The 12,324-nt window shown below is 43.9% G+C and overlaps 1 protein-coding gene across 17 annotated transcripts in view; it reads right to left on the bottom strand.

The window, feature by feature from the left end:
* KIAA1217 (KIAA1217 ortholog) overlaps nt 1-12,324 on the bottom strand; it is a 532,385-nt gene that overhangs the window by 21,589 nt on the left and 498,472 nt on the right. For all 17 annotated transcript variants that reach the window (XM_018057095.1, XM_013968449.2, XM_018057100.1 and 14 more), the window contains 4 exons: nt 8,756-8,886; nt 8,199-8,346; nt 5,476-5,890; nt 2,876-3,059 (listed from right to left, as the gene is read on the bottom strand). In XM_018057095.1, the coding sequence (XP_017912584.1) occupies nt 2,876-3,059; nt 5,476-5,890; nt 8,199-8,346; nt 8,756-8,886 (878 nt within the window). The remainder of the gene's footprint in view (nt 1-2,875; nt 3,060-5,475; nt 5,891-8,198; nt 8,347-8,755; nt 8,887-12,324) is intronic.

The raw sequence follows: 12,324 nt of genomic DNA, 5'->3' as shown, positions 1-12,324 counted from the left end.
CAATACTCTATCCAAGAGCTCGCAAATGCAGTAAAACCAGAAATTTGGAGTCGGAGCTTCCAGCTAGCCTTTGCCCCAACTCTGGGGACTCACAGTTCAGGCCTCCCAGGAGTGTTTGTCTTTTCTGAGCAAATGACATGGAGTTGTTTAGAGGAGGTGCTTGAGGATTTTCTCCTGAAAGTTTTAATACAGGCTTGGGTAAGTCATCAGGGTGACAGGCCAGTGATTGCAGTGGATGGTTTCTGGCTTGTGCAGAGGGTGCTGGGTTATAGGGTCTCATCCTGAGGCCAACAGCCTGGCTCTGGTCTCCCTCCCATATGTAATGACAAAGGTTCTGTCTCTGACCAACTTGAGGTGCCCTGGGCTGCATGTAAAATAATGTCTCTGTCCATAATTTTAAGATCAGAATAAGGCACGTGGTTTTTAACTGGTTGAAGATTTACCAGCTTGAGTTTAACAGCTATTTTATATTATTATGGAGACACTGATGCTTAATTTCCACGGTTTGGTTGGTTAAATATACTATCTAATAATTTTGATTTAAAAAATAATGTGAATCCTCTCTGTGATCTAACATCCCTCTGGGAACTCATAAAATCTGGTGTTTTCTAAGGAGAGCTCAATTTAAACACAGGCCTCCTGTTCCCCCAGCTGCTGTGGCAAAGGGTCATAAATTCATAAGAAAGGCAGAAGCTACATTTTTCCTTAGTGGACACTGTTCTAGAATCCTAATGCAGAACACAGCTTCCCTGCTATGGTTACAGTTCTTCAACAGTAGTAGCCAATAAAAATTAAAATAGAAGCAAGGCTCTAGAGACATCTAAGGTTTTGTTTCCAGTTAAATTTTTTTTCTTGTTAAAATGGACTTTATTTTCTTCCCAGCTTTGAGATATAATTGAACAAAATTATACATATGTAAAGTGTACAACCTGATGATTTGATAAGCATAAACATTGTGAAATGCTTAACAATCATTAACAAATCCATCACTTCATAGTTTTTTTTGTGTGTGGTAAGAATGTTTAAGATATACTCTCTCAGCAAATTTCAAGTATATATTAAATATTATTGTCAACATGCTGTACCTGAGCTATCCAGAGTTTATTCATCTTGTAACTGAAAGCTTGTATCCACTGACCAGCACGTCCCCATTCTACTAGACTCCCTGTTTCTGTGAGTTCACTTTCTTTTTTTTTAAAAGATTCCACCTATAAGTGAGGATACACAGTATTTATTTTTCTTTGGCTGGCTTCTTTCACTTAGTATAATATGCTCCAGGTTCATCCATGTTGGAGACGGAAATGGCAACCCACTCCAGTATTCCTGCCTGGAAAATCCCATGGATGGAGGAGCCTTGTGGGCGACAGCTCACAGGTCGCAAAGAGTTGGACACAACCGAGTGACTTCAGTTTCTGTCCATGTTGTCACAAAAGGCAGGATTATCTTATTTCTTATAGTTGAATAATGTTCATATATATATTATACAATTATCTACATATATATTATATATGTGTATACACTATATACATATACATAGAATATATGTATAAATGTGATAAGTATATATTACGTACACATGTATAATTTTATAGTAGGCATACACGTCACATCTTCATTATCCATTCCATTTAGCTATGAATTTTTCCATATCCCTTCACAAATAATGGAATATATGTATAAATATGCAGTAAGTATATATTATGTACACATGTATAATTATATAGTAGGCATACACATCACATCTTCGTTACCCATTCCATTCAGCTATGAACTTTTCCATATCCCTTCACAAATAATGCAGCCGTGAGCATGAAGAGTGTTGATATCTCTTGAGATGACTGTGTTTCCTTGGAATATATACTTGGATGTGGGATTGCTGGTTATATGGTAGTTCTATATTTAATTTTTGGAGAAACGTTCATACCATTTTCCATAGCGGCTGTACAAATTTACATTCCTATGAACAGTGGATGATGGTACTCTTTTCTCCACATCTTTGCTAACATGTGTTATCTTGGTTTTTTTGATAAAAGACATCCTAACAGATGTGAAGTAATATCTCATTGTGATTCTGATTTGAAATTTCCCTGGTTATGTTGAACAACTTTTCAAATGACTGTTGGCCATCTGTGTGTATTGGGTTTCTCAAAAAACTAAAAACAGAATTACCAGCAGTAGTATATAGTACTATTGGGTACATAGCCTCCCAAAACAAACACTAATCTGAAAAGATACGTGTACCCCAATACTTATAGCCACATTATTTACATTTGCCACAATATGGAAGCAAGCTAAGTGTCCATGAACAGAGGAATGGGTAAAGAGGGTGTGCAGGGTATATGTACACGAGCGTATTACTCAGTCATAAAGAGAGTCAAATTTTGCCGTTTATAACATGGACTCTTGGAAGGTATTATGCTAAGTGCATAAGTCAGAAAAAGACAAATACTTTATGCTATCACTTATATGTGGAATCTAAAAAATAAAGTAGTACATAGATAACAAAATGAATCAGACTCACAAATACAGAGAAGAAACTAGTGATTACCAGTGAGTATAGAGGGAAAGGAGGAGGGGCAAGATAAGGGTAAGGGACTGAGAGTTATAAACTATGCTGTATAAAAGAAATTAGCCACAAAAATATATTGTACAAAACTGGGAATATAGCCACTATTTTATAACTATAAATGGAATATAACCCATAAAAATTGTGAATCACTATTGTGCACCTAAAACTTATAAATTAAAAAAAGTTTTTTACTGAGGCATAGTTGAGATATAATATTATATAAGATTTTTAGGAAGTGAGAGCTTGATCCCATTGGCCAGCCTGTGCCCATGTGGGTGGCACCACACAGCTCTGATAGCACCTTACCTGAAAGTTCTAACTTGTCCACTGCAGCATCACCCTTTGGCTGGGGGCCTGAGGCTGGTGGCATCTCCAAGTTTGGAATTGACTTCATAATATTGGCCTGGGCTTCTTCTAGGAGTTTCTCAAACTCCTTCCCGTTATAGTGGTCCAGATTTTGCCTTTTCTCTTCCCATTTCCTTTCTGCTTTCTGAAGGACATCAGCAATGAAGAAAGTTCAAAAGTCAGAAGGGAACGTGAATTGATAAGTTTTGAGATTTGATGCTGGGGTGGGGGAAAGTGTAACCCATTTAAACCACTGGTCAAATGATGCTCTGGCTTCTGTGTCCAGGGACATGTCTGCACATCAGACAAACCTGACTCTTATGCTGTCTGCTACATCTCCTTAAATAGGCTGCCACAGAAGCCCAAGTGAAGTTCATTCACAGAGCAGTAAGCTCAGAAACCCAACTACTCACTCACTCGGTTATCACTGAGCACTTAGCACATACTCTCCCAGCACTCATGAGAGGGATAGAGATACACAAAGGCGTGTAGCCCGTAACTTTCTTTTCGTCTACACTGAGCTTTCATCATAGAGGAGATGTTCAAAGAAACAAACAACAGAACACTCACTAATCCTATGTTTTAGTTCTGCTGCTGTCTAAAGAATTGCCATATGACCGTCTGGGTCACATTTTCCTATTTACCAAATGCAGGGGGTATTGAGATAATCTCTAAGCTCCACTAAGTTCTACAGTTTCTACACAGAAATACATAAAATGCATTTTAAAATACCTGTACATTTTTTGAAAGAACATTTTCCTGTGATTTTGAGATGTTACATTATCATTTTAAGAGGAAAGAGTGGAAATGAGCACCAGGATCAGCAGAACCCCATACTGCCAGAATCAGAAAAGACCCAGGAGATCACAGAATCGGTGTATCTTACAGTGAGAACACAGGGGCCCAGTGAGATGAAGGATTTGCCCAAGATTCACTCTCTAGGAGTAACAGCCAGCATTGTCACCATCCTGAGCCGCCTCTGTTTTTTCCTTCCTTGCATTTATCATCACCAGAGCCTGGTCCCTTCTGTTCACTGCCTACCCCAGAGCCTATGAAGGCTAGCACTCACTCAGGCTCAGTAACATCTTTTGAGTGAATCAAGCTCAAAGGCAGAGCCAGTACGTAGACTCAGGCCTCCTTACCGGGGATCAGAGCATTTCAGAGGTGACCTGTGAATGTGCTGCTAAAACTTAAAATATACACATAACAATGGTAATTATGCCTCGTGGATTCTCAATAGACATTTTTAACTAAAAGAATCATCCTACTGACCTCTTTGCAATATAGAGGTGTTTAATGTGGCAGATCCACTAACTCTCAGGAGGAAGATGTGCTTGCAGCCTCCTCCCCACCCTGACAGGCAGAATCATCATCAATCACATTTCACCCCGTCTTGTAATATGCATTTTATAAGCAGCTAACTTGGTTTAGGGAGCACAGCCTCCGAGTCTGGAGCAGAGGGGAGCTGCCTCGTGTTCAGAGGCCCAGTGGCCGTGACTCTGGCCTTCATGGTTTTAAGTTGTCACCTCTTGAAACAAGTTATCCACTGCTGACTTGCAAGAGAGGCAGGAATGGTTAGGACTGGGGACCAGGACACAGTCCTGAGCGGAGGAGACTGTTTAGAGAAGGGGAAGGAGAGACCCAGGGGAATGCAGTGTGCTGCACGAACACTGACACCAGCTCTTGCTGAAAAGAATATTTTAAAAACACAGCAGGTTTTCTCTCTATACCCTGTGACTTTGAGGCCTCCCTCTCTTGTTTCTTCTGAGACTTTGGTAACAACTTCCCATCCAGCATCCTTTATTTGAGACCCACCACCTCAATCAGTTCTGCATACTATTTCCACATGAATTTTCTCAAGACACCACGTTTTATCACTGGTCCAAGCAGCAGAATTTCTCTGATATCCATGGAATAAAACCTTAGTCATCTGAGACCGGGGAGTAATCTCTCCTGAGTCAGCTTCCAGCCCCTTTGGCCAGCCGTTTTTCCTCCTCTTCCCAGTAAATAGGTGTACTCAAGGCCCGACCTTCTCTATCTGAGAATGCGCTCACCAGCCTTCTCTGCTTACCCAGATTCTATTTCATCTTCAAGATCACTGGTGAACCCTGCATTCACCAGTGGTGTGCTTGAGCCAGCTCACATTGGCTCAGGAGGGCTGACTGTCATCTTTCCTCCCAAAGTCACGTTCAGTGGATGTCACACTGATGCTTTACTCAAAATCAAATGGTTGGTTAAGTCTTTCCACCACAGAAACTGGCAAATGCTACAAATCAGGCTTTTCCCTGTTGTTAAACATGGACCAGCACACCACTGTCTCATCTTCCTACAGGTTGGGTACCTGACTCTTCTCTGAAAGCTGATGGTCTTTCTCTTAATCTGGCCATTGAAACCTACTTAATGACTTTTAAAAATCTATCATATATGTATGATATACATATATGTATCACATCTTTGATACATATATCCATTGTCTCTACAACCAGACTGTCAACTCTTGGTGGGAAAGGACCCCATCCTTCCCCCTTCACGGAATTAGGAGAAATGGAAGGAGGACCTACCTCGATAGACACCGCCCTGTTCCTGGCGCTCACACTGTGGATTTCCTCGATGAACAGGCTCTGCACGGAGGAGCCATCCCCGGGCATCTGCGGGGACAGCAGAGTGGAGGGGGCCTCCTGCGTGGCGGCGGGGGCGCTGGCGGGGTGAGGGCCCGGGCCCCCAGGTGCGTGCTGGGCAGGGTTCAGCAGCGCGGAGGAGAGCTGGGACGGCTGGATGACCACGGGAGAGCTCTGCGCATGGTGGACAGCCAAGGGCACCACTTCTGCCTTCACGTCGCCGGGGACGGGCTGGCCCGAGCTGTGGGGGGCCTCCTCCTGGGCCTTCAGGACCTCGGCGGCCGTGGCCTTCTCCATAGCGACATACTGTGCGGCCTGGGCTGCATCTGAGCCTTTTAAGAGCCCATCGGTGACATGCCTGGGAGAGACCACACAGCAGCATCAACCAGTGAACAAGGTAACGCGCATTTTCATTGTACGGTATTTACTTGAGTGCTGTGTCATCCGCAGACCAGGCAAGATTCTGTTGCAGAAATTAAGACATGCTAAAATGCCAAGCAGCAGCTCAGAGCTGAGGGTTTCCACAGCGACAGGACTGCTTCCTCTCCTTCCCTCAGGAGCTGGTCTGCTCCTGCTGCTGTGCACACTGCTGGGGTGGTGCCGTCCCAGAGCGGACACGTGATTCTGGCCACACTGCCTGCACCCGTTCCAGGCCTAGGCAGCGCTCAGATGCCCGGTTCTGGCCCGAGCTCCCCAGCCCTCGTCTCTCCTGCCTTCACGGCCGCACACCTCGGGAGGGCGGTCTGCATGCCAGTCCCTTTCGCTCGCTCCTCCTACAGCTCAGCCGCCTGGCCACCCAGCCCAGGCCTGACCAGCCTCTTTGCAACATTGCGAGTGGCTGAATCTGACTGCCGCGTGAGTCCTCATCCTCCTCTGCTTTGTAGGCGGTCGGGGGGAAGGCAGTCACCTGATGCTCTGTCCAGCTCCACCCACACTACGGTGGAAAAGACAGGACCTTCAGGGTCAGACAGGCTTGTGCTCGGCTATCAGCTACCGTGTTCTAGCTCTGTAATGCTGGGAACTTCACCTCTGTGAGCCTCAGGTACTTCTCTGTGGATTATAGGAAAGCTGATGATGGTCTAATTCCTTCCTCTGGGCTGGTGGCTACGACTGACACTGTCAAACGTGATACTCAACCCATAATTTTTAATTAGCCTCTCATTCTCTTACCAAAATGTGTTTTTCTTTTGCTTTGAAAAAAAGATACTGCCTTCCACAGCTCTCCTCTGTTGCTCACTTCTTTAACTGTCTGGTTCCTTCAATCTCAAATCCCCAAGGGTCTGTTTCCCTCTTTCCTTCTCCTTCTGTCAGAGCTTCTCTTCCATCTTCAGTAATCACCTACATGAAGGCAACTTTCAACTCTAAACCTCCTTCCCCTCCCTCTGAGTTAGGCAAAGACTCCTTCTAACTGTCTCTTGAACTTCAGTCTGCATTTCTAAGGGCTTCCTGGGCAACTCTGCTCTGCTATCCTTCCGGCACCTCAAATTCAAGACACACAACCTCTCCAGCATCTTCCCGACCCGCTACAGTTGCTCTGAGCCACGACTGTCACCTGCTCTGTCGTCTCTGTCGGGCGCCAGGACGTGTGCCTGTCCCCGGGGGCGGGTGTATTCCTATCTTCCTCCTTGTGTTTTCCACCGTGCTGAGTACAGCACGTAGACAGAAAGATCCCAAGAAATAATAATATAAAGGCTTGTGATGGGCAGCTTAATGGAGGCTATATTTATTTTATTTTTAAAGTAACTTAACTGGCTTTATCTGTGTCATGTTTTAAAATTGGTTTTCAGGGAAGAGAGGGAGGGTGGGCACTGCTGCCAGCCTGCTATCTCTGTAAACACTTAGTCAGGAAGGCTTGTTGTAGCCTTTGTGGTTGGGTTACCACATTTAAGTAAGAGTTTAATGAAGAATCCTGTTCACATATTTTTATCCTACCGGAAGAAAAAGTTCACTCTGGCAATTTAAAGTAGTGAGTCTATGAGAAAATGTAATTCAAGTACAATTTCTTCCTGTGCCCAGCCAGATGTTTTTTCTGCAGGAAGAGGCAAGAATTACCTTAATTCAGATTTTTGCTAGCCTCCTGAAACTTATCCAGGAGATTATAGAGCTCTTTGTAGCATTAGCATCTCAAAAGAGCCTCTTTCCTTGAGGTCACTATTACTAGAAAAATCTCACTTGCTCCTTACGGTTGTAATTCATCTAAAAGTCAACTGTACTTTTAACATATTTCTCCTGCAAACCTATCAAAAAATGATAGTGATTAAAATTCTCCTAAGAATTTAGATGTTACGTATGCTTGTGACCGGCTCTCAAATCTGGTTTAAGATCTAAAGGGTAGTATCTCTGTAATTTCCTAGTTCTGTTTTCTAAAGAAAAGGAAAATTCAGGACTGATGCTGTTGGGAGGTGGTTTATGTGGTAGCTGTGTCTATTTCCCATGTGGGAAAGGAAGTTTTATATGGGCAGGGGTTCTGTCTGGTTTATTCTTAAACTCTTGACACCCAACACCAGGACTGGAACAGATAAGAACGTCCAAATATGACTGACTGCCTGGCCATGAGATCAGAACCAACAAGTCTGGTGTCAAACTCTCAGGTCACACCCACGCCACCCCGCCCTCCCCCGCACCACCCCGTTCCAGGCCCGCCCGGTCCTCCCGAGCCTGGTCACCTCCGCAGCATGGTCAGGGTGTCCGTCAGGCCGCGCACTCTCTGTAGGAGACTGTCCAGCCTGTGTGGCTCCTCCTTCAGGAACCGCACCGCCTCCACTTCTATGCGCAGGATGGCTCGCATCTTATTTTGTAAGGTTGGAAATTCTCCTGCAGACCAAGAACAGTGAGTGAGCAGCAGGAGCAAAGGCAAGAAGAGCAGGCTCCCCTCCCAGACCCCAGCACTGGACATGGTTGAGAAGTGTGGGGGTTCAGGAGGCAGAGCTGGTTCAACGTGACCTGGGCGCAGGGCGCAGCCCCTTGAGGTCTCATTTCCTGTCTCTGTACGTGGGATGTGTCTGCGGGGCCCCGAGGTGTATTCAGATTACAGCAGCCACTAAGTATTAATACCAGCTCCCGGCAGAGAGGGGCGTGTCTTCCTCTGTTCAGGGATGCATCTTGAGCACCCAGAACAGTGCACGGTGGGTGTTGGATGAACACCTGCCCACGTGCACGAACGAATCCTTCACTGTCTGATGGGTTGTCTGGATTCCCCTCCTGCTCCAAGGAGGATGCTCACCTTTCAGGGAGGCGACAGCCTCTCCCACCTGGCGCAGCAGGAAAGCCCCATCCTCCACGTCTTTCAGAGTCACTACACGGCTGGCCGAGGTGGAGTCCTTCTTTAGATCATCAACGAAGTCTTCCAGGTCACTAGGGGGAAAGCAGACCACAGATGGAGTGAGTGCGGGGCCTTCCCTACGGATAGTGCAAGAGCAGAGGAGCCTGGGCCTCAGTGCCGCAGGTCCCTCCATGCCCACGGAGGTGTAAGCAGCTGGGGAGGAGTAGATTGGTTTGGCTTAATAGACCCTTCTGGGGTGTGAGGTGAGGTTTCTTGGGGAGGCCCAGGTCCACCACCTGGCTGACAAAGGACCCACTCTTTGTTTTTAGCAGTGCTGATGCTGACTGAGGGAGGGCTGTGTGGACTCTGATGTGACAGAGGACTAAGGGGGGAGAGACAGCAAGAGGAGGAGCCCAGGTTGCTGCAGATCAAGCTTTTCCACCTTGGCACTGACCTCTGGGGCCAGGTCATTCTTTTCTGCGGGGGTGGGGTGGGGGGTGTCCTGTGCACTGTAGGGTATTCAGCAGCACCCCTGATCTCGACACATTAGCCTCCAGGAGCAACAGCTCTAAGCCAACAAAATGGACAATGTGGAGGAAGTGGACAAATTCTTAGAAAGGTACAACCTCCCAAGACTGAACCAGGAGGAAACAGAAAAAAATGAACAGACCAGTCATAAGTACTGAAGTTCTAACTGTGGTTAAAAAACTTTCAAAAGTCTCTAGGTCCATCCACGTCTCTACAAATGACCCAGTTTTGTTCCTTTATAAGGCTAATATTCTACTGTAGATGTACCATATGCTCTTCATCCATTCCTCTGTTGATGACTGCCATAGAGAATGAAGTCAAAAAGAGAAAAATATATAACATATATATGGAATCTAGAAAAGTGGTACAGATGATCTTATCTGCAAAACAGAAATGGATACACAAACATAGGGAAAAAATGTATAGACACCAAAGGCGGCAGGGTGGTGGGATGAACTGGGAGACTGAGATCGGCGCGGTACACGTACACTATGGATACTGTGTATAAACAGGTAACGAGAGCTACTGTACAGCACAGAGAACTCTGCTCAGTGCTCTGTGGTGACCCGAATGGGAAGGAAATCTAAAATCCAAAAGAGGGAGTATATGTATACATAGAGCTGATTCACTTTGCTTACAGTAGAAACTAACAACATTATCAAGCAACTATACGCCAATAAAAATTAATTAAAAAGAAAAAACTTCCAACAAACAGAAGTCCAGGACCAGATGGCTTTGTTGGCAAGTTCTATCAAACATTAGAGGAGAGATAGCAGCTATCCTTTTCTCAAACTATTCCAAAAAATTGCAGAGGAAGGAACACTCTCAAACTCATTCTGAGGCCACCATCACCATGATACCAAAACCAGACAAAGATGCCCCAAGAAAAAGAAAATTACAGGCCAGTATAATTGATGAACACAGATGCAAAAAAAACCCCAAAACAAACAAACAAACAAAAACTAGCAAACGAAATCCAACAGTACATTAAAAGGATCATACACCATGATCAAGTGGGATTTATCCTGAGGATGCAAGGATTCTTCAATATCTGCAAATCAATCAGTGTGATACACCACATTAACAAACTGAAGAATAAAACCATATAATCATTTCAATAGGTGCATAAAAAGCTTTTGACAAAATCCAACACCCATTTATGACAGATGCCAGTAGCAACCTCCCCTAACTTGAGACAAACAAGAATGTTCCACAGACATTGTTAAAATGTCCCTAGAGGTCAGGAGGGGAACAAAGTTGCCCCTGAGAACTTCTGGTTTATACTGACTTGTCCCGTCAGTAAGGACTGACTGCCTTCTCCAGGCTGCAAAGAGAATGAATGACCCCAGGTCTGATTTCTGGAAGGGGTGCATGTGCACACATGTACTCACTACTTAGGGTACGTCTCCCACTTCAACAAACACACCAGTAACAACATCATGTCTCCTGCGCATGTCAGTAACCCCACCCTAAACAGATGTGTGCATTATTTCATTTTGCCTGTTGCTCTGACAGTAGAAACCCCTGCTATTAAAGAAACACGAAAAGAGCTTTGATTTGAAGAACCACTAGGTGGCAGTAAGCGGACAGCAATTCCAGTGCCAGAACCTTTAGTGTGGGGCAGGCAGCAAGTCGACAGACTTCCAGTTACAGGGGCTAGGAGTGTAATTAACAACACGATAAATATAATTAACATTGATATATGTTACTTATGAAATTTGTTACGAGAGTAAATCCTCAGAGTTGTCATCAGAAGGAAAAAAAGTTTTTTCTATTTCTTTTATTTTGTATCTATAGGAGATGATAGATATTCACTAAACTTACTATGGCAATAATTTCATGATGTGTGGAAGTCAAATCATTATGCTGTCCACCTTGAACTATATGGGGGAGCATGTCAATTACATCTCAATAAAACTGGAAGAAAAATTTAACTGGCAATTCTATAAAAACATTAAAGGCTACATATTTTTTTAAAAGAACTTTTCAAGAAGAACCTTGAGACCTAGTTGTAGACAGTTGGCTGTCACAGACCCATTTCAGAAAACTAACAGCTTTACTATCTCACTGCGGGTGATTGTCTATAAGTGCAGGGACTAAATACAAATTGGAGTCTATTTTTGAGATGCTGATGAACAGTGGTCAAATTTATTATCTGACTCTCTAGACTACTACTGAGAAGGGTATTCCAATTTTAATCAGGCACACTGGATTGGCATCTGATTTGACATAAGCTACAGCTCAAATATCAAAGAGGTCAATGAGCATAACACCCCCCATCCTATAGGCTTCTGGTGATTATAGTCATGGAAAGAATTTGAAAGTTGCTCCCTTACAATCCCACTTTGGGACGTTTATGCTTTCCAAAAAACAAGAGAATTACCCATCTACAATGGAATACTACTCAGCCACAAAAAAGAATGGAATTTCACTATTTGCAGCATTTACCTGTGGGTGTGGAGGGCATTATGCAAAGTACAACAAGTCAGAAAAATACTGTATGCTTATCACTTATATGGGAAATGCAAAAAAATCACAAACCAGTGAATATAACAAAAAAACAGTGGACTCCTGGATACAGAGAACAAACTGGTGCTTATCAGTGGGGGCAGCGAAGGGGAATCTAGTGGGAGAAGAGGAGGTTCAAACCATTGAGTGTAAGACAGGCTACAAGGATGTACTGTACAACATGGGAAATATAGCCAATATTTTGTAATAAAATATTTTAAAGTATTTTAAATATTTAAATATTTAATACGTAAAGTATTAATAAATAATTAAATAAATTAAAATGGCTTTGTGAAACTCAAGAGAAACAAACAGGAGAACTACCAACACTAGAAGAACCCACACAAATGACTCTTCATTCTACTAAAAGGTGAAACTGTTCTGTGATAAATCTTCACTGCATAACAAAGCATACATTAACATAACAGATGGGCCTGCCCCAGTGACTGGGGCGTAATAAAACTCTGCTTATTTCAGTCGTGCGACTTGATAGA

The sequence above is a fragment of the Capra hircus genome, chromosome 13 (genome assembly GCF_001704415.2).
Source record: "Capra hircus breed San Clemente chromosome 13, ASM170441v1, whole genome shotgun sequence".
In the NCBI taxonomy this organism is placed as follows: domain Eukaryota; kingdom Metazoa; phylum Chordata; class Mammalia; order Artiodactyla; family Bovidae; genus Capra; species Capra hircus.
Note: the sequence above shows the minus strand (reverse complement) of the source record. Positions and strands in the feature narration are given on the sequence as shown.